At 39.1% G+C, this 23,555-nt stretch overlaps 1 protein-coding gene across 2 annotated transcripts in view; it reads right to left on the bottom strand.

Moving 5' to 3' along the window:
• The window catches only part of TMTC1 (transmembrane O-mannosyltransferase targeting cadherins 1), a 226,122-nt gene that overhangs the window by 41,357 nt on the left and 161,210 nt on the right, over positions 1 to 23,555 (bottom strand). For both annotated transcript variants that reach the window (XM_084877142.1, XM_084877143.1), the window contains 2 exons: positions 22,713 to 22,826; positions 6,865 to 7,008 (listed from right to left, as the gene is read on the bottom strand). In XM_084877142.1, coding sequence (XP_084733268.1) covers positions 6,865 to 7,008; positions 22,713 to 22,826 — 258 coding nt within the window. The remainder of the gene's footprint in view (positions 1 to 6,864; positions 7,009 to 22,712; positions 22,827 to 23,555) is intronic.

Here is a 23,555-nt window from a genome sequence, read left to right as displayed (position 1 = left end):
CGTTAAAACCACGGGTTCCTGCAGCTCAGGAGCTTTACAGCATCACCGGGTCCCAGCCCTTATTTCGAGCTTGAGGGAACGGAGTCTCAAGGAGGTTGAATATTGTCTTAAGACCTGCTCATCTGCAGGGGAAGAAAATGTATTCCCAATTTCTCATTCATAATTAATTTTATACTAAGAAGTTCAGCTTCAAATTAGAAGTGAGAAATGATGTCCCTGGGCTAGTAATAATTAAAAACCGCTAAAACTTATTTCATCTTTATTGGGGCTAGGTCCTATGTTAAGTACTTCCATGCATTCTCGTGTTTAGTTCGAAATGGGAGGCAATGCATTTTCCTAAGGTTGCAGGCTACTACATGGGAAGCTGAGATGCAAACTCACTGAGGCCTACAGCTGTGGGCCTGCGGGGAGTGTGGCAGAGGGGGCAGGTTCTTGAGCCAGGAGGAGCACTCTGTGGTCTGCCATTCAATTGTCAGTCACTAGTGCTCTTTTCACTGGGAGAAGGGGAGGCAGCAGAAAGGTTGAGGGCAGAGAGCCCAGCAATGCTGCCAGCGGGCAGGTGGCAACATGGTGAGCCTGCTCAAGGGAGGGGAGCCTGGGAGGGAGGTTGCCAGAACTGGTAAGGGGACATGAAGAATTGGGGGGGGGGGTTTTGAGGCAAGCTTCACCTCCTCATAGCGCTTCCCGGGCAGACCCTGTGGGCCACAGGCAGGTATGGGGCCCAGGAAACACACAGACCAGGCCTTCCTCTTCCTGTCCTTCCGCTTCTCCTCCTGGACTATCCAGCAGTTTCCGGTCTGAAAGCCTCTGAATAATCTCTAACAACCTACGTTCCACATTCAGTCTCTGTGTCAGGGCAGAGCTGATTTCCTACAGGATTTAAGATCGAAAGTTGAGATGCCTGGTCCCCTAAAGTAAGATGATACGTGCAAGAAGAAATTTCCAGTGATTACCCTCATTTCTCTCTCTTTAAAAAAAAAAAAAATATAGTTTTATTGATTTTAGAGAGGAAGGAAGAGAGATAGAAACATTAATGCTGAGAGAGAATCATTGATTGGCTGCCTCCTGCATGCCTCCATCAGGGGATGGAGCCGCAACCAGGCGTGTGCCTTTGACTGGGAATCAAACCTGGACCTTCTGGTTCATAGGTCCGTGCTTACCTACTGAGCCACGCCAGCAGGGAACCCTCATTTCTCTTTTAATTGATTTGTACCTTCTTTAAGCTACATTTCTAGTCAAGAGTTGTTCCAAGTCATTCCCCAGCACAGGATAAGGGGACTAGATTGAAGATGCAGCTGGGAAAGAGGATGAGGGTTAAGGAGGGGGATAGAGGGGCCTGCTGAACTCTCCTGTCCCTCACACAGCAGTCCAGCCTGTGCAGTTACGCTCTGTCAGAAAGATGTATGCAAGGGAAGAAAATGATGACAGTTCAATTTCTTCAAGGGGATGTAAACAAAACCAGGGGACCCTTAAAGCGTGCTCTCCCGCACAGCGCTTCCTGGACAGGGCTGTCTCCTGGCCTCGGCAGGGTTTACTGCAGCCATCAGGGCCAAGAGGAACGAGAAGAGGGACCTTTTCTTGCAAACCACACTGTGGACTTAAAACAACTTACTCATGCCCAGTTCTTTAGTAATCACAGCGTGAATGAGCAGAGTTTTGGTAGGAGAGAGATACTTACAAAAATATTTTCACAATTAGCAGTGTGTTTCTATACAAACAACTCCCAAATCCCGAGGAAGTAGGTAAACATTCTCATCATTTCCCAGAGAACTCCATTTTGTAAGACACTGAATATAAGATCATAAAAAATGAGAATAAAACATGTATCAAATGAACTACAGGAGTCCTTGCTTTAATTTCTCAGGTGCCCTACATTTAAAGGGAGGGTGGGAGAACAGTAGGTATTGGAAACAGAAGAGAAAAATAATGTGTTGTAATACAGCAATGAACTAAGGAGCTGCGAAGCAGTGGAAGGCGGTCAATGGTGTCATATTCTTCATTTCAGAGAAATCAAAGGGAACGAGAGCTGAGAGAACCTTGGAAATTTGTAGCTGATGTTTAAGACCGCAGCTCCGCTGGAATGCTGAATGCACAGGTGGGAGGGAGGAGGAGTCCCATGTGCTAAGCATTCCTCTTGTCAATTTGGTCAGAGAAAGGAAGGAATGAGGAGAACAACTGGCGAGAGTAGCTAAACCCAGAAAGAGTCCCCGGGGTCTTACGTTTGGAAAGGGAAGAATCTGAAGACTCAGAGGGAACTCCTGATAATGGAATGGGATGACAGGAAAGAAACAGAATCGATAACACATGTGGATTTTACACTAATGACTACGGAGGGCTGAAATAAAAAAACACTGACGAAACCAAATGTTCGGGTGTGAAGCAAGGGGATCGCTCACCATTGTTGGACTGAAATGTGGTACAATTACTCTAAAGAACTGTTTGGCAATCATTATTTTGATTTTTTTTCACCATAAACTAGTTTAGCCTGTTTTAGAACTTCATTTTCAGGTGATCCTTTACTATGTGCTTTTTTGCTGTTTGGATAGTTTTCTTAGCATAAGTTTTTGAGGCTTATCCAGGTTGTTACATGTTACATTTTTTTAATGCTCAGTAGTATCCCATTGCATATACATGAAGTATTTTATAATTTTTCATGCATGGATACTTGGTTTGTTTACAGGTTTGAGTTATTATGAATATCCATGTGGTGAATATTCACATCCCAGTCTTTTATGTTCATTTTTTTGTGGTAAATATCTTAGAGTAGAATTGTGGATAATTGTATCTATAATGAGATTGGGACTACAGGTAAGTAATGCTCTTGACAAAAAGCTGTTTTAATTTTAAGATTTATTGTAACACCCATGTAATTCCTACAGCCAATCATATGAATGGAAGGTGCTTTAGGCAATAATATGATTTTTGGAAGGGAGGTATGATATGATTTTTTAAGAGAAGTTATTTTCATATTGTGCTTTAAACAGCACAACTATTTAATTCAAGCCCAGAATTTAAATATTCTATTATACTCTTTTGAGCCATCAGAGACTTTTACTCTTTTCATCCATAAAAAGGTTATGCTAATCTTGTCTATTTTCTTTTACATGTTCAGTTCCAAGCAAGGCAAACAATAATTAATATAAATTAAGAATTCTGGCATGGAAAGCTGCTCCTTATCAATTTGTCACACTGTAAATGTGCAGCACAGACTCATAATAGATTAACGTCAAAGTCCAGTAAAATGGTCTTGAAAGGGGCCAATTATATTTGGTTAACACTCAGTACATTCAGTGAAGTCTACTACTAGGCACAGGTCAAAAGCTCCATCATATAATTCCAAGAATGCAAATGAAATTTGTCCTAGTGCCATAAGATTTCTGAGATGCTGTAAAAGAATCACATCTTATTTAGGACTTCTGGCCTAGAAAAGACTCAGATTTCTCTCAAAGTCAAGGTTGTTAATTAAGGTCTGGCTGTCCAATATAGTAGCCACTAGCTATATCTGGCTGTTGATTCCTTGAAATATAAGTAGCCTGAGATGTCCTGTAAAATATACACTGGATTTCAAATACTAATGATACAAAGGAAAGTGTATTCTCATTAATATTTTTAAATGTTCAATTTAAAAAATAATTTTAAAGATTAATTACATGTTGAAATGGTAATAGTTTAGATACATTTGGGTTTGATAAAATATATTATTAAATTAATTTCGCCTGGTTAGGTTTTGAAATATTGCCAGTTGAAAATTTTAAATTACAGATTCTGACTCATTTTTGTTTGGCAGTGCTGCGGTAGGCTATATCCCAATTTTGAGGTGAACCACAAGGGGGCAGTCGAGTGTGGTGATGAGGGTCAAGGATACTGGGTCAGACAGATCTAGGTTCTATTTCCAGGTCTTCTCTTCCCAGGTCTTTCCCTGCTAAGGAACAAATCTAAACTGTTCAGATCTGAAGAGATAACTTGGGTTCTTGGGATGATCATTAAGTTCTATATTACAAAAAGGGTACAATTTTAAAAGTTACCTGCATAATGAGAAATAAATAGTAAAATGAGTCAATCAAACCCAATTTATAATTTTCTTATCCTCTTTTTGCCTTTGACCATGGCTACGTAGCAGAAAAATAATAAGGAAGGCAAAAGTAAAACTTAAAGTTACCTAAATGTGGATTAACTCAGCTGTTTTCTGAGCCACCTCTCTCTGCTATGGAGGGATATAGTGTAAACAGCCTTTATTGTTTGCTTAAGAAAAACAGGAAGGACCTTCCTCACAAGAGGCAATCATATACCATTGAACAGCTAAATACTAAGTAACTTTGGATAGCAAGAGCTATCTGAGCAGCATGAGTAATGGAAAATGAACAGGACAAAGTCCAAGGGCAGGGATTCAATCCTGGGTCTGCCACAGCCTAGTCCAATGTCAGAAGAGATTGCCAAACCTTGGTTTTCTCATCTGTAAAATGGGGATGAGGATAATAATACCTCTCACAATAGGTTGTTTGCAAGATTAAATTAAATAATGAATATAAAAACACACACCTGTAAACTGGAAAGTATTATATAAATGCTAGCTATCATGATGATTTTATTCTATTGGAAACTAAGAATAATATACACATATATAGCCACCTTGCTCTCTGGTATAATGTGAAAGAGCAGAAGGTAAACAAGGTTGGCTTTGTACAGAAACTTAACCCCTTAGGACCTTCCTTCCACATCTACTTTGATCACTGAGAGGGCCCTTTAAAAAGCACTTAGAAAACTACAGTCCCATACAAATGTAAAACATGGTTGTTTGTTTGGATAATCACCAAGAGTTGATTTTACTGAAAGAGAAACAATCTTATGTTAGGTATCCCTCTCACTGTGAAAAGCAGTCATTACCCATGCTCCAAAAAATATGTCCTTGTACTTTGCACTCACATACACTAATTCTAAATAATAGTCAGTGGCACTCTTATGGGAATTGAAAATGGAAGGGTAGAGTGTGTATCTCTTGTTCAGGTCCTGACAGGATGAAATTTAAAAGAATCTCTGCCTTCTTTTTGAAGTACAGGCACATTCAGCACAATATGATAATCATAGATCACTCCTCACAGGGACCGTCCTTCCACAGACAGGCTTTTAAAGCTGTCTTTTTGGGAAAAACACTCATCTGTATGATTTCTGAACTCAGTATTATATAATCCATGGAACCCAAAAGACACTGACAGGGTTGTATCCAGACTGAAGTTATTTGGGCCCTAAGTAAAGACATATACAGATGTAACAAGGACATTAAAAATGAGTCCTTAGAACTTCACATAAATAGGAAAAGAGCTAATAAAAATAGTAAAGTAAAACACACTATCAACCTGTAACTTGTTATCTACAACAATTAGAACTCATTTCTCCCAAAAACATTGTTTTTAAAGGGAGGTTATTAGTACTAATATCTATCTGTATATATAACATTCAAGGAGTAAACAGGAAAGTGAAGAATGTGAATCATAAAAGTACTGAGGCGATGCAAACAATCCTGTTAGGGAGAGGATAAAGGAAGAAAACACACCATTAGCCTCTCTAGAAGTGTAGAGGCATGGGAGCCAATTAAGAAAGGGTATAGATGGTCAGCATCCTAACAAGTACAGATAAACACAGCACTATAGTCTGATTCCAACCATTTTTGCCTTTTGATTTCCATTTCAACCTTTTTTTTTGTTTGTTTAGTTTAGAAGTTAAATTCCAGAGCCACCACCATTTTCACAATCATTGCCAGTACCATCGCCAACATGCTTAGCCTTCCTATTAATAACAATACACGAGGCAAAAGTACCCCTTGGTGTGTTCCTCTGGTGATACTAATTGCACTATTAACCTTTCATAGGGCAGTGAGGGAAAAGCCAACACCAGTGATTATGCCTGGGAAGCCTTCCTAGGAGCAAGAGTTACTCTAATCGTTACTAATTCCAGGTATCCCTCACTGTGTTTCTTACCTGGAGTACAAAGTGAACACGAGTTGTAGTTACACCATTTAGTTACACCTTTAGGACAGACTGCTTTCCCTAGACCAGCACTTTGCCAAAAGCATGTTCATTAAATACGTGGGAAATGCCTTACCAAAAAAAAAAAAAAAAGTGACTTAGAAAATGCTGTATTCCATATTCCCTGTTTGAGGATTCACAGGGCATTTAGCATACTAGACATTTTTGCAATAAAGGAATTATCTTTTTTTTTTATTTTTTACAGAACATTTATTCTCTCTCTCTCTCTCTTTCTCTCTCTGTCTCTCTCTCTCTCTCTCTCTCTTAATCCTCACCCAAGGATATTTTTCCCATTGAGTCTTAGAGAGAGTGGAAGGCAGGGGGAGAGAGAGAAACATTGATGTGAGAGAAACACATCTATTGATTGCCTCCTGCTTGCACCCTACGACTCATGGCCAGGAATTGAGCCTGAAACTAAGGTATGTGCCCTTGACCAGAACTTAACCAGGACCCTTCAGTCCTTAGACTGACACACTATCCATTGAGCCAAACCAGTTAGGGCAAAAAGGAACTATCTTTTTTTTTTAAGGAACTATATTTAACTCAACTCAGTATTTCCTAAATTCATTTGACCATATAATCCCTTCCTAATCTCACTTCTCTAGAGATAATTTATGAGCAGCTCCCAGAACTAATACTTCCAGAAAGACTCTCTGGAAAATATTCTTTTTGACTGATAAGGGATAGAATTAATTCAGATGAGTATTGCATCTTTCCAAAGCTTCAAATCTCTAATTATTTCACTCTTGGAAGAGAAGACAACAGCATAACCAAGTATTGAGAAGAAAAGGATTTCGGGAAATTACAAGGCCACCTGGCCAAAGGTACACATTCTACTTACTTGAGGAGATTCCCAAGATTGAACAGAGCCCGGTTGTGCTGTGGATTTAGCTGAAGAGCCCTCTGATAGTACATCTTTGCCTCTGCTGTGTTCCTTGTTAGTGTTCCAAGGTTGTTCAGGGCACTTGCATGGCGTGGATACAGCCTGAAAAATTTAAAATATTAAGCCATGAGTGTTGAAAAACATCTAAGTTGGACAGTTTGCTTGTTCTACTTTCCACCTCTCCCACATATGCCACAAACAAAAAGAAACACTGAATTCTTCCTTTATTTTAATGGTATGCCTATGCCAAATCTTTTGTTGAGATATAATTGTCATAAAGCACTGTATAAGTTTAAGGTATAAAGTGTAGGAATTTGACTAATATATATTGTGAAATGACTGCCACAATAAGTTTAGCTGACACCCATCATCTATATATATAAAAGGCTAATATGCAAAGTGTCCCTTTGGGAATTCAACCAGGAACCCACAAGTTCAATTGCTCACTATGATGTGTGCTGACCACCAGGGGGCGGTGCAGAGCAAAGGAGGGCCTGAGACAGCAGCTGGCAGCTGGGGAAGGGAGGCAAATCAATGCTGATTGCCAGCCAGGTCTAGGGACCTTATTCCTGCACAGATTCCGTGTTCTAGGCCTCTAGTCTCATATAAATACACACACACACACACACACACAAAAGTGTTTTCATCCTTATGAAGAGAACTCTTAGGATATATTCACTTAACAACTTTCATATGCACCAAACAGCAGTGTTATTAGCTATAGTCATGTTGTATATTATAACCCTGGGTCTCTTTTATCTTATAACTGGAAGCTTGTACCTTTTCATCACCTTCATCCAATTCCCAAGCTCTGGTAATCAACCATGGATTTTGTTTCCTATGGTTTTGTTCTGTTTTATCTTAGTTTTTAAATTTATTTCAGATTTAACATACAGGTGAAATCATACAGTACAGTAACACCCTCATTTAACATTGTCAATCAGTTCTGCGACTTTATAATGAAATCTATTTTACCATAGGACAATTGCTATAAACAAGAGTTAAGCTCCGAAGGTATTCGTTAGCATTATCACTAAACCTCATTGAATGAAATTGTTATGCAAGATCTGCTATATTTGTCTTTCTCTAACTTACTTCACTTAGCATAGTGCTATGTTGTCACAAGTGGCAACATTTTCTCCTTTTTATGGCTGACTAATATTCCACTGTGTGTAAATACAAACCACAACTTCCTTACACCCTTCTGTTTTCACGTCTTGGTTTTGGTAAATACTGCTGCTATGAATATGAGGTTGCAGATGACTCTTGGATATAGTGTTCTCATTTCCTTCAGATATATTCCAATAACTGGAATTGATGGATCATGTGGTAATTCTAATTTTGATTTTTTGAGGAACCTCCATTCTATTTTACATAATGGCTGCACTAATTTTTTCTTTCTTAATGGTCCTTTTCTCTACATTCTTACCAACATTTGTTATTTTTTTATTGTTGTTTTTTAATATTAGCCATTCTAGGCTTCTGGTCAAAGTGGAGGCATAGGTACATGTGGTACTCACATCCTCCCACATCCACATAAAAATTATAACAAATCTTCAGTGATGAAATGCAAGGACCTTCAGTTTCTTTCCAGCAAAGTTATTTAGAATCAAAGGACATATAAAGAGCTTCTTATACAAACAAACAAACAAACAAACAAAAAAGCTAAGAAAGTTCATCACGAAACCAGTATCACGAAATATTAAAGGATTTTCATAAAAAGATAAAAATATGAACAATAAAATGGCAGTAAATACATTTCTATCAATAATTGAATCTAAAAATACAAAATAAATGAAAAAATAGAGCAGAAACAGACTCATTGATACAGGGAACATTGTCACAGTTGCCAGATAGGGATTTAAGGGAATGGGTGAAAAAGGTGAAGGGATTAAGAAGTATAAAGTGTAGTTACAGAATAGTCATGGGGATATAAAATATAGCATAGAAAATAGTCAATAACATTGTAATGACATGTATGGTGTCAGATGAGTATGAGATTTATCAGGATAATCAGTAAGTTATCTATTGTATCTGATTGTACACCTGAAACTAATGTAATATTATATGTCAAATTTAATTGAAAAATAAAAATGATTAAAAAATATTAGCCATTCTAACTGATGGGAGGCTATACCTCATTGTAGTTTTGATTTTCCTTGATGATTAATAATGTTGAGCATCTTTTCATGTACCTGTTGTCCATCTGTTTGTCTTCTTTGGAAATGTTTATTCAGAGTCTCTGCCCAATTGGGTTTTTTGTTTGTTCTTGAGTTATATAAGAGCTTCATAGTTTTTGGTTAGTAAATCCTTATCAGATACATGACTTGTAAATATTTTCTCCCATTCTGAAGGTTGCCTTTACATTTTACTGATGGTGTCCTTTGCTGTATAGAAGCTTTTTAATTTTGTGTCGTCCCACTTGTTTATTTTTACTAGCATTGCGTTTGCTTTTGCTGTCAAATCCAAAAAATCACTGCCAAGAATGATGTCAAAATAAAAATAAACTTTATCCCCAAATAACCATCCATCTTGACTCTCTTTTTCCACGTTATCTGATCTCCCCCTCTTTCTGTAATGTGCTCCCACCTGGCCTGATATGGATCTCAGAATAAAAATCCTGACAAACACTAAAAAAATTAACTAATGCACAATAATGTGAAAATAACATTTATCATGTTCAAAGCAAATGTAAAGGATCGGGTATGCATCAATAAGCCAAATTTGTGCTGATTAAAGAAAAAAGGGAATCAATTTATTTCCTTAACATAAAACTATAAAGAAGGCAAAAGAGCACAGCTACACGACTTAGCCGTTTCTGCTACATTTAGTGGACATATTTAGCAGTCTAAGAGGTTCCGTCTCTGTCACCCAGAGTACTTAGAATAAGCCTGTGGAGCTGGCTTTTAATGTAAGAAAGCCAAGGTCATGCCCAAGTAATAAAAATAGGATCTGACCTTGTAAAGTCTCTTGACAACCAAATGTCATACTAGCCCCCCCACCCCCACCCCGACCCTGTTCTGTCCATTCTAAGAAGATTATTTGCTATTAAAAGCCCAGAAAGAGAAGTTGCATCACTTTCCCCTCCCCCAAAAATTTTTGCTTTGAAGGGGTTGCTATTAAAAGGCCAAAAAGACAAGTTGCTCCACTCCCCCCTCCCCCCCCAAAAAAATCGTTGCTTAACCAGCGTGTTCTGAATTTATTTGCTGATGTCTGTGGTCGGCAAATGGTGGCTTGTGAGCCACATGTGGCAATTTGGCCCCTTGAGTGTGGTTCTTCCACAAAATACCACGGCCTGGGCAAGTCTATTTTGAAGAAGTTGCATTAGAAGAGGTTTAAGTTTTAAAAATTTGGCTCTCAAAAGAAATTTCAATCATTGTACTGTTGATATTTGACTCTGTTGACTAATGAGTTTGACTAATGAGTTTGCCAACCACTGGTCTATGTCAATCTCCCTTCCCTACTCCCTCACTGAAAGCTATGAACTCCCTCAGAACTAGTATTTTAAGAAGACATTCTGGATAATGCTCCTCTTGATTGACAATATAATCAATTCAAATAAATGTAACTTAAAGCTTAAAAGCCTTAATTATTCACAATGAAGTTGAAGGCTATAGGGAAAGTTGTACTATAAGAGGAAGTTGGGGACAATTAAACATCTCAGGCCAGACAAGGGCTGTTGTTTGCTTCTCTTTGGTGACTTCTTAATTAGCAAAGACAACTCCAGGGTCCCTGCTACAGCCCCCTAACACCCAATCTCCCAGTTCTGGAGGCACGGTGAGTGTCTGGTGCTCTCTCTGCGATGCCCCTGCAGGGTACCAGAGCTATGATGAAAGGCAAAAATAAAATGCTCTTGTGTCTCCTCCCCCCCCCCCCCCCCCCCATTCACTCCATGCCCATAAATCTCCTGAGAAGCTTGTGTCTAGCAGTTATTTTAGAAGTGGTTATGGAGAGCACATTACAGCCAGGGCTCAAATTCTTCCAAAGAAACTTTTTTTTTTTTTTTTTATGTTGAGCAAACTCTGTGATTGCCAGATGATTTAAGAGCTGTCCAGAGAACATGGTGAGAATAATTCTATTAATTCCTAGATGACAGAGTGATAATAGAAAGCATTCTGGGAGCCCAGCAGGCGTGGCTCAGTGGTAAAGGTTGGGATGTCACAGTTCAGTTCCAGGTCAGGGCACAACCCAAGTTGCAGGCTTGATCCCCAGTAGGGGGTGTACAGGAGGCAGCTAATCAATGATCCTCTCTCTCTCTCTCTCTCTCTCTCTCTCTCTCTCTCTCTCTCTCTCTCTCTCTCTCCCCATCCCCCTGTATCTCTCCCTCTTCTTCTCCCTCTCACTTCCTTTCTGAAATCAATAAAAATAATATATTTTTTAAAAAGCACCCCAGGATATCTGCCTTCTCAGGAGAGGTAATTTCATAAAACTTGATCTTTCCCTTGTTTCTTTAGGCTTTGGAGCTATCAAAATAAACAAATGCCTGAGGTGAAAGCAAACTATGAAAAAGGACAGTCCACATTCAGTAAGAGCTTCCACAATGGGCTTACTTCTGTGTCAAAGTTCTGGTCTGCACAGCTGGCCTCCAGCTGGTCCTCAGCTCTTCTTTCCTGACTTTGTATTCACTCAGGACCTCACTGCCATTTAAATGAATGGCATGCACTTTCAAAGGTCACCGACTACAAAAATGTTTTTCTCTCTCTCTCCCATTTTTTTTTTTTTTTGGTCAAATCAGAAGCTAAATGTAAGTCTGTACTTAACTCTCAAAATGAGAACTAAGTAGTGAGAAGGAAAGTAAAAACCTTTAGTATACCTTGTGCTCCAAGGCTGCAAAACCATGAGGCTTAGAAAAAGAGGCTTCATGTTAATTACCAGAGTCTCAACCCTTCCAAGGAAAGGACTGCTAGCACTTTTGGTGATTTACTGAAGCTGTTACCACGCACAGCCCTCCACCTAAAAAATGAATAGCTGTTGTTCATTCCCGGTAATAGTAAGGCTCTTCTAGCAATACCTCGTCTCGCTGGTTTATCTGATTAGGTTCACCTCATCGCAAAAAAGTACTGCATTATGGATGAAACAAAGCTGAATTTATTAAAAGGATTCTTCAACAGCCAGGTCAGGAAAAAATATCACTTTTTACTTTGATTTTTATATAGAGGTAGACATTTTCTTAAAACAGAGAGTCTTTTCTTGTGTACTGAAGACCTATGCAAGAACATGACTTACTTTGTGTGTTGACTTTTTAAATAAATTTGTATTTGAATTAATGTGGGTCTAATACGTCAATCCTGAGTTCTCCAGAGGGGAGTTTTCTACTGAAAAGATGAATAATTTAAGAGGTGCTTATGTAGCTACATCAATTGTCCGAATAAATTAAGCCCATCTTGACTCTGACTTCTGCAGGAATGTTTTACATAAGTTCTGCTAGTGATCATTCCCTTCTCCATCTAAAAACAACCACAACAAAAGCGCCACTGAACTGCAGCACAGTGGTCATTGTCAGGCCTACTTAATATTTTTTTAATGATTTTAGAGAGAAAGGAAGACAAAGGAAGAAAGAAATATCTATGTGAGAGAGAAACATTGATTGACTGTCTCCTGCACACCCTACCAGGAATCGAACTGACAACCCAGGCATGTGTTCTGACCAGAACTAAGCCAGCAACTTTCTGGTGCAACTTTCTGATGCCCAACCAACTGAGCCACACCAGCCCGGGCAGGCCTATTTTTTAAAGACCATTGCAACTGGACTTTCTTCCTCATAGCTTCATTCACCATATGCATTGTGTATGGGGGCTCTTTCACTATTTCTTTACTATTTTTATTTCAATCAGTTAAAATCTTTAAAACTTATTGTACAGGAAAGGTCTTCTATTGTCAAATAGTTATGTGGTATCAGAGAGTTTATTTTTCCTCTATAAAAAAGAACTCTAAGTACAGAGATACAGTTCCATGAACTAAAGATTATTTTTCAATTATTAATTTACATTTGTAATAAACACAAATCCATTTGAGCATTTAAAGGGTTCTTCATTTTTATCGATTGGCAGAATTAATAAAGTAGACAGTTAAGAACATTAGCATTCCCTTGTATTTGCAGTCCTCTTATCTGGGAAGAATGAGCACCAATAGCATGTTAATAGAAAAGTGGGAAACAGAAGAAAATGGGTCCCCAAAGACCTAGTATATATTCATGGTATTTTTTTACATTTTAGAGGACTTTTTCTTTTTCATACATTATCTCATTTAACCTCCCTCGTTCTTTAAATAAAATTATTGTATTATTTTATAGTTAAGGAAAGAGATGCTGGGAGAAATTAAGTAAATAATAGATTATTAAAACACAAAGAATTATCTCAGAAGTCCTTGTGTTCTTTTTTGGGGGGAAAAATATGTTCTTATTGATTTCAGAGAGGAAGAGAAAAAGAGAGAGAGAGAGAGAGAGAGAGAGAGAGAGAGAGAGAGAGAGAGAGAGAGGGAGAGAGAGAGAGAAAGTAGAAACATCAATGATAAAGATAAGAGAGAATCATTGATTGGCTGCCTCCTGCATGCCCCCTACTGGGGATGGAACCCATACGGGTTCATGGATTGATGCTCAACCACTGAGCTACAGGGGCCGGACCCTTGTGTTCATAAGTGTTAGAGGGCTGATGGTTCCAACAGGTCTGTTTTCCCAAACAATTTATGAGACATTCCATCATCAGCAAATAAATACAAATTAAAGCTTTCATTTTGAATAAGTTATCTTTTTGTTACCTTGACAAATCCATTCCACTATGATCTCATAGGAACTATACTGTTTAGTGACAGAAGTAAAATAAACTTGGGAGACATAGTTACTGAGATTCTTCTTCGACAAAAAAACTGTTTTTCCGGCCATACAAAATAATCATGGTGTCTCTGAGAAGCACAGTATTATGCAAAGCAATCCACAATCAACAACATCCAGTGCATAAGGCAGATATACGTACTCTCTGATCCACTGTTCTCAAGCTTTAACCACTACTAAAGATATGAGATGTATAGGACTAATTTTTGGTTTTACATTTTTTTTTTAGTAATTTACTTTAAATTTGGTACAATCTGCTCAAAATTTCATCATGTGAGTACCTTTTAATTCATCTAATTGTTTTAAGTCATATTGTATCATATGTTCAAACTTGCAATTTTGTTTCAGAATATACACACCCTAATTTATTTATCTGATTCTCATTCCACACATTATTTTATTTTAGGTTAACAATGCTAAAGTCAGATGTTTAATTTCTATTTCCTTTTGAGAAGAAGAAGAAGAAAAAAGAATCCAAAAGAAAAACATTTCTGGGAAAAAATTCAACCATGACACCTAAATTTCACTGGACTAGAAAATATCCAAAGTAAACTTATTTTCAGGAGTCTGCAGCATATTTTCAGCCATAATTAGTTTCTGGCGTTCCTAAGTGCCTGGTTCCTTCATGTTATAAAATTTGAATCACCATGTCACTAATTGCACCTGGGTGACATTGATTATTTATTGGTTAGCTTCTTTAATTGTTTGACATCGCCATTAACACCAAGCAAATGTCTTCCCAGTTTCTTTTTAGAATGTAATCCTTCCTGTCCATTACAGACCTGCCTTGGAAAAACCCCTCAGATGAGATTTAGGGAAATGGGATACACTCTTCACGAGGGGCCAGCCAAATGATCTGACCTCTCACAATGGGTGACCTTCAGCAGGATTCTGAAGGACTCCGCCCAGTTGATTTTCTAAGACAATTCAGAGTAAAACCATGCTCTCTGAGGTCCTCAGGAAATGAGTCATTTTAAAATGACTGACAATTTCCTGATTCCTGAGTATTTACCTCCAGAGGATGAGGAATGTACTGAATTAACTACTTCTCTGCTCTTTTAAGTTGAAAATGATGAACCTAATTTAACCTTTCTCAGAGGCATGGGGTGATCACGGCGGACTTTGGAGTCTGTGCCAGATGGATGGGAAATCCTTTGGTGGAGTGGAAAAATAACTGTGTGTGGAAGCAGCAGCCATAGGTGACTTTCTAGCTGTGTGATTCTGAATGCATGTCTGTGCTTTAGTTTGCTTTCTCTGCAACAACAAGGTTAATAACATATTGACCTTCTGTGAGAACAAATCAGCTTTTATGTGAACAATGAGCTAGTGGCTATGAAAATACCCGTCATCGTACCTATTACACTGCCTCCATTTAAGGTTTGGGGTCAGCTGCCGGACCTCTGGGTGGTTTCACTTGGCTCCCTCCACAGCCCTAATGAACCCATGCCAGGCTGAAGCTACCAGCATTCCTCCTCTCCTACGGAAAACGCAGCCTCCAAAAAACCATTCTCTCCACTGCTGTTCATGGCCTTTGACCGGCTCCCATCAGTCCAAATAACATCCATTATTTCTTCATCGTTAACCCAGGGAACACTCACGTCATCTTGTATCCATCTGTTTCCCCCATACCATGGGTTCTCAGATGTGAAGGACGGGTGACCTTCTCCATTTGAAGAATGCAGGAATGTTCTTTGTCAAACACTCACTCCGAAGCCTGTCAGTCCTTCATCATCTGAAGCAAATGGTCCCACAGACACCAGAGCAATTTCCTCCAAGCCTTTTCGATATGCTGACACCAAGTGGAATTTCAGGCACGTGCAATTCTAACAACTGCATCCAAGATTATAAAGAGGATTCAACGTCCTCTGTGACAGATCAATGCATTTGTGGAATCCTTACTGTAATCACAGTTCATAGCATGTATAATACTGATTATTGGATCAACTTAGAAAAAAGAGAGTGGGGTGCAGGAAGAGTACCATATTCCTAACCAATAATACCAACCAAGGAGATCATAAGGAGTGGGGAAGAGAGGGATGCATATCCCTGATAGGCATGTTAGGAATTGGGGTCACCATTGGTATACAATGGACAGGAACTAGGAGGATTAAACATTTTGCAATGTATAGGACTGTCCTGCATAATGAAGAGTTGTTTCAACTAAACTGTCGAGCACTCTCTCAGTGAGAAACACTACTTGTCTTTATGAAGGTGTCCTCTGAACCTAAGGGGCCCTTGAGAGAGATTTTATGCATTATATTAATTCAGTTTTTCTTTCAACAAACATTCATTGAGTATCTACAATGTGCCAGGCTTTCTGCTAATGGCCTGCAATAGAGGGTGATCAATGCAGTAGAAAAAAATAAAGCCAAGAAGGGAAATAGGGTATATTGGGGGTGGCTACACTTATTTTTAATCCTCATGGGAAGACATGTTTAGAGAGAGGAAAGGAAGAGAGAGAGAGAGGATGAGGGGGGGGGGAGAGGAAGAGAAAGAAAGAGGGAGAGAGACAGAGATGGGTCACCCTCCACACATGCCATGACCAGGATGGATCCCATAGTCTAGGCGTGTGACCCAACCAGGAATCGAACCAACAACCTTTCTGTGCACAGGACTATACTCAACCAACTGTGCCACTCTGGCCTGGTGTGGCTGCACTTTTAAGAAGGGTGACCAGGAAGGCCTCATGGAAAATGACATTACATGAGGAATCCTAAAGAAAGGGAAGGAATCAGCCATTTAGAGAAGAAGAGAAAGTGTTTGGGGAAGGGGAAATGACAAATACAGAGTCGCTGAAATAGGAATGTAGTGTGACTGTTTGTGCCTGACTAGGATACGTCTGGAGCCCTAGTAGCTAGAGTTGAGCGAACAAAAATAGTAGGAGATGAGGTCTCAGCAGTAAGATGGCCAGGACTTGCAGGGAGTTGGGACTGCTACAGGGGCTTTGAGTTTCCCTGTGAGTGAGATGGGAGCCAGCAGTGTTTTAAGCACGAACTGCTATGAATGGAACATCCTATGGCTGCTGTGCTGAGAACAGACTGAAGGGTGTAGGGGAGGGGCGAAAATGCAAAGACCAGAGAATATTACAATAATCTAGGGAGAGATGATGGGTACTACATGTGGACAGAAATGGTCAGATTTTGGATATATTGATAACATTTACTGAGTTTATCATTACCAGGTATTAAGACATTGTTTTAAGCCTTTTGTATGAATTGTTTTGTACTATTCCAACCCAGAGGTAGGTAACACACTATTCTAATTTTAACAGAAAATCTAAATGATATTCTGTTAAAACTCATATTGACATATAAAAAAATCATAAATTAAGCTCTTGCACCATCCAGAGGCCCTATTCATGTGTGAGGCAAGTGTTCCCTAGCTGCTGACAGCTCACACTTCTTCCCTGGGCATTGCTCTCAGCCTCAGAGTTGCCTCATTCAAGACTCCCTCCCTGCCTGGGGCAGTGATCAGATTTAAGGGGGTATAAAGTTCCAGCTCCTATCCAATCTGAGGGGTTTTCCAGAGCTCCTGTGGGATCAGCTGAAGCCTCGTACTAATTGCACTGCACTTCAACTCTCTCCGCACATCTTGCTTCCCTGGCTTTCTTCCTTGGTGTTTCAGAGAACATTCTTGAATAAACATTCTGCAGGCAAATCCCTGCCTCCCATTGTTTCCTGGGGAACCACAGCAGAAAAGAGACAGAGAGGGCAGGATAAATTATGAAACTTCCATTTGGAAATTTAGTCCATAAGTATGTCCACAATGTGGCCAAAATTCTGCCTTTTGTCAGAATGAAATATGCTAGATTACTTAAATTAATGAATAAAACTGTGGGACATAACATATATATGTCTATATATTTATACTTCTGTAAGTGAAAATGCGACACCAGCAGAAGAACGCATCTCCTTTTCTTAAACCTGGCTGACAAAGACACTGGAATTTTAATTCTTTCCAGAGATACATGGCAGCTGGTATCCAAGGCCACCTGCAGTCAGTAATTTCAAATGTTCATTCAAAACAGGCTGTATAAAGAAGGACTTTTTACATAAACCCTGATTTTTAAAAGATGTTCAAACTCACCAGTTTCATAGATAGCATTTTGCAAAGGAATTATAATAAAATAATCTTATTGATATACTCAGGACATCAGTTGAACAGTAGGGCACGGTTAGATTTCTCTAGATTCTAATGATACGGCATTTCTTCAATACTCGTTCTTTTATTACTTCCCATTTCCACATACACTTATTGTAGTCTAATGGGATCTCCTTGCCAAGTTCCAGTGACCCACGTAGGATACAAAGGATGACATCAATGGGCACTACTCTCATGACAAGTCTTTATTTCATACATTCAAAAATTCCAGTAAGACGTCTATTCTTTCCCATGCATTCGTCGGTTGAAAGCAAGTGTAGATTTCTTGTGTCCAGGGCCATTAAAAACACATTCTTTCCCTTTTAGTTATGCCCATAGAAAAGAACCTTCTCAGGAACTTCAACCCCCTTTGAACACATTTTTCTCTCCCTTCAGATTTTCTGTTTAAAACATCAATAACAGCCAAAACTGGTTTGGCTAGGGTGGATAGAGCATCGGCCTGTGGACTGAAGGGTCCCAGGTTCGATTCCAGTCAAGGGCATGTACCTTGGTTGCGGGCCCATCCCCAGTAGGGGTTGTGCAAGAGGAAGCTGATCGATGGTTCTCTTTCATTGGTATTTCTAACTCTCTATCCCACTCTCTTCCTCTCTGTAAAAAATCAATAAAATATTTTAAAAAGACATAGTCATTTTAAAACAAAAACAAAAAAAAACATCAATAACAGATATATGAGGAGCAGACAAGGCGGCTCTAAGGGACCCAGGGCTGTCCCAGGACAACTTGAGCACCCCCAGGGCAAGGCCTGCATTTTCCACATGATTGGGTTATGGGAGCAGGGGGTGGGAGGGATGGTGGAAGGGTGTGGAATCTTAAGTGATTTATTGTGCATTTCATGTTGAAAGCATATTTGTGAAAATAAAATAGCTGTCTAAGTGACGGGGGATCACAGCCCTTTTATCAGGATGGAATCCTGCTCATGGCTGGTATCCAAGCTCCTGGAACACATCAGCAGGCCTGGGCGTGGCCAGGCATTATTCTAGTCGGGTGGGAGGAAGAAGGCATCTGGGGGAACAAATGTTCAGCAGAATCTGTGGAGAGACCTTCCTGACCCACCTGGACAAAGACAAACGCTACTCTCACTCCTGGCTGCGGGATTCCTGCTGACCCACCCCTGTGAGCCAGCCAGTAACTCAGTCATGTCTGGAATTTAAATGTAAGATAAAAAAATTGATTCCATGACTCTATCAACTACAGTGCAAACTCTTTTAAAACAGCTGTTCTCTGTAAAACATGTCAGTGGATATCCACAACTTAAACTTTCTCTGTAAGCCTTAGCTCCCAGGGGCTGAGCTGCAAGGCTGCTAAGAGTCTATCGTGTTTATGAACAAAATTATTCCAGTTGAAGCTTTTATTGCAATTGTATGATATAGTAAAATATTGTGCAAACAGATAAAATATAAATATAAATAAGAGAGTTGCTATTTCCATTAAAACTAAGCAAACATCTGAAAGTACTTTAAAAAAAAAAGAAGCTGCTAAAAAAATTGCCATTGAATTAGATGTGTGAGATCATTGTAAAAGACTGGAGGAGTATAATTAGAAAAATCTCAAAGAGACTTAACATTTTTATTCCACTTTAATATTGAAATTGTATTGAAACTGATCAGCATAGAAGTGAATTATGGGCGTGGCTTTGCAGCTTCTAACCAGCAGACTCTTACTCAGAGGAAAGGACTTGGTTTGACAGTAGAAGATCGGTGAAGGAATGTAGATGTGAAATTTTGGGGTACAATAAAAAATTCAAGAGCATGCATAAATTGTTTTAAAACTCTTCACCTTTAACAGACTTTTAAAACTATTCAGCAAAACACTGGCCATGTACACATTCAGTGTCTTCTACACTTCATCCAGGCAGGGCCACTATCTCTCCGTTTGGATTTATGGGATGAGGCATTTCATGGGAGAGCTTGTACAGGAAGAGCTGAGATATTGGGTGATCTCTAGCCTTTCTATTTCCGTACAATAAGGTGTAATGGCAGAAACTTTCCCCAGGGTAACTCAGAAGGCATTGGAGCTACCTGGCAGACCCACCAGGGGTCTTCTGATTCTCCAGCAGACAGAATTGCAAGCCTTACAGAATCCACCCTGGGCACAGACATAAGAGCTGCCTTTCACAGCAAAGCAAAACTGATACTTGTGTTGGGAAAGAGTCCTGGCATTTTTCTTTGATGATGTGGATCTTAATCTGAGTCTATAACCTCAGCTATAGCCTTTTCCTGGGGAGACTTCCCTTGTACTCCAGAAATACTTCTACATGGTTTAAAAAAAAAAATAAAGCTTAAAAGAAGAAGGATAGTCATGTGATATAGAATTATCAGCCTAATATAGTGTATTTTTAGAACTGTAAGCCAGAAAAAAAAAGATATTGGTATTGACACAACCCTAATGAGTAATTTCACCATTCCCACTGGGATCTACATAGTCAGTACAACAGGAATGAGTAACGGTTGGGCCGATTTCAGATAATATCACCTTCAACCCTGCATCTCTCCTAATCATTATCTTTCTTGCAGTGTGCAAATATGGAAAACATCAGATACATTGAAGTTGAAACAGAGGTGGAATAGTTGGGAGGGGGAGGAATTCCTGTCTCAGCAATTCCCACAAAGAAATAGCAATATAAAAATAAGGGCATTCTTCCAGTGGTGAGCAGTCCTGGTATTTTCCTTTTCTAACACACAGTGACAACTTATTTAAATTATAAAACACACACAGCTAGGCTAGTGTGGCTTAGCAGTTGAGTGTTGACCTAGGAACCAGGAAGGCACCAATTCTGATTCCCGGTTCAGGTACATGCCTGGGTTGAAGGCTCCATCTCCATTGGGTATGCAGGAGATAGCCAATGGATGATGTTTCCCATCAGTGTTTCTATCTCTCTACCCCTGTCCCTTCCTCTGTCTCTAACAACAACAACAACAACAACAACAACAACAACACACACACACACACACACACACACACACACACACACACACATACTACCCACATCTGTTGAAAATTCACCACAGAACTATCCACACAAAAATAATGATACTTTATTTTAGATCAGAAGTATTTTCGAGCCTGGTCTGAGAGAGTGAAATGTTTCACTAATTACTATGCAGTGTATTTACAGCTTTAACTGTTTTTCCTCATTTCTCAAGGGACATACTTCTTCCAGAAGCACAGTTGCTGAACATTTATTTTTATTGTTTCATGGGAGAGAAGCTGAGGTACCCAACTGGCTACTATAATTCAGTAAAATCACCTGCCAGAGAATTTACTTAACTTATACCTTTGCCCCAAGCTGTGCTTCAGGGTCTGCCATATTTTCCTGTGCGAACTTGAGAGAAAATAGTCTGTTAGAATAAAACAAATTTAAAAAGATACTGATACACTTCCTTCCAATTAATATTTTTCACACAAACTTACTGCTCTTTTCTTTCCTTCAAAAATGCCAGCTAACATGATACACCAATTGTTAAAGCCAAAACACAATTTACATGTATCCTTGAAGGAATATGCCTTTTTAAAAAGGACATTTCCTCATTGCCAACGTGATATGTGTTCATTGTAAATATGTGGAGCACTAAAGAAAGTTAAAAAAAAATTAAACCATAATCTTAATTGATTGATAAGCATTGTAAACATTTAGGTAAACTGCCTTCCAGTGAAAGAATATCATTCCTTAACATCTTAAAAGCTATCTTCTATTCCTTAATAAAAACATCTATTCCTCAGTAAAAAGCTTTGTTACAAGTATTCTTCCAGAACCTAAAGTTTCTTGTAATCTTTGGGAAAGTATTTGACAGTGAACTTGATGTGACAGTTGAAAATGCTTGCTATACTGACTATTAAGTAACAGGTTCTAAAATCTAACAGATATTGACTGATGAACAATATACTTGAGCAGAACACTGTTCAAAGGGATAGTTTCTAAAAATCAGTTCGGTTACTTTAAGAATGAGAATTTCAAACTGAGCTTTGAGACAATACGATTCGGTGCTTCAGTAAAATGTATTTGTTTGGTTTATATATTTTAAATATGTCCTAGGATGGAACAGGAACAGAAAATTTGACCAGATGTGAGTCAATCTGTGGAGGCATGGAAAACTGTTCAGGAAGCTTCGGTGAGCCTCCTGGTATTCAATAAAAAGGAGAACGCACCTAGCTTTATTTTGCCCACATTTAGGGATTCTGAGGCTGTGTTAGTTATTACGTATCCACAGGTTCCATGATAAATATGTTCATTATCTGGGACCTTTTGGAGAAGAGCATCTTGAAAGCCAGAGTTGCAATTTTCAAGAGTACTTAAGAGCAATACAGAGTGTTGCTGATAATTTAGAACTTGAATTTTTAGTTTCTTTCCAAATACATCAAGCCATATTTGGTATACTCAAATGTCTTCATATAAATCCTTTCAGACAGTTGGAAGCCTATAGTGGGGACAATTCACTTGAGTAAATATCCTGAGAACTTAATAATTATATTTATAAGATAATTATATTTTTGACAACCAACTTCGGTTTGCCTGTGGGTGGGTGTGTATGTGTGTGTGTGTGTGTGTGTGTGTGTGTGTGTGTATTCAACTGAGCATCACTTCATTTTGCAATGTGTAGCAGTGAAACTTTTACAAGCATTGAGATAAAAGCAAGGTGGAGTTACCATACTAATAACAGATTTGAACACTGAGCCATAAGACTCAGAATCCAAGGTCTATACCACTTCCAAGGAGATGTTCATTGTCATGAGGAAGAAATCAACCCCCCACATCTGAGAAGGGTGAGTGAAATGCAAGGTCTGAAAGGCACAACAGTGACACCCATATGACTCTTACTTGAGGGCCGTTCTGTAGTGGTAGATGGCTTCTCTGTTCCGACCTTGATCCTTCAGGAAATTTGCGTAGTTGTAGTGAACCTTGGCATTGTGGGGCAGAGTTTGAACTCCAGACCTAGAATAAATAAAAAGAAATTTAAAAAAGAGCAACAAACAGTACTGCTTAGGAATGTTGTCCTTCATATCTATATATATATATAAGCCTAATATGCAATTTGCCCCCTTGGGCAGGAATTCTACTAACCAGGAGCTTGACTGCTCACTATGACATGTGCTGACCACCAGGGGCAGCATGGAACAAAGGAAGGCCCTGTTGGTAGCCAGGAAAAGCAGGCCCCGGCCAGTAGCTGACAACCACTAGGGACCCTACCTGTGCACAAATTTTGTGCACTTGGCCTCTAGTTTATATTTATTTTTAAACCCTAAACTGAGGATATGTTTTTATTGACTTTTAGAGAAAAAAGAAAGAAGAGAAAGAGAGAGAGAGAGAGAGAGAGAGAGAGAGAGAGAGAGAGAGAGAGATCACTGTGAAAAACATTGATAGGCTGCCTCCAGTATGAGCCCCGAATAGAGATTGAACCTACAACCCAGGTATGTGCTCTGACAGGGAATCGAACCAGCAAACTAGCAACCTTTTGATCTAAGAGATGATAATCCAACCTACTGAGCCACATGGCCAGGGTAGTTTCCTTCATATTCTACTCACAGTTTCATGAGTAACTGTGGTGCAATGGATTTTTTTAAAAGTCCATTGCACCCTTTTAAGTCAAGTCTTTCACAATTTGTGAATTATATGAGTTACTTAACATGCTTCGATGGGAAACTATGAAGGCAGTGCTTAGTG

The sequence above is a fragment of the Pipistrellus hanaki genome (assembly GCF_964339955.1).
Source record: "Pipistrellus hanaki genome assembly, chromosome: 3".
NCBI lineage: Eukaryota > Metazoa > Chordata > Mammalia > Chiroptera > Vespertilionidae > Pipistrellus > Pipistrellus hanaki.
This window is presented reverse-complemented; position numbering and strand designations above follow the sequence as displayed.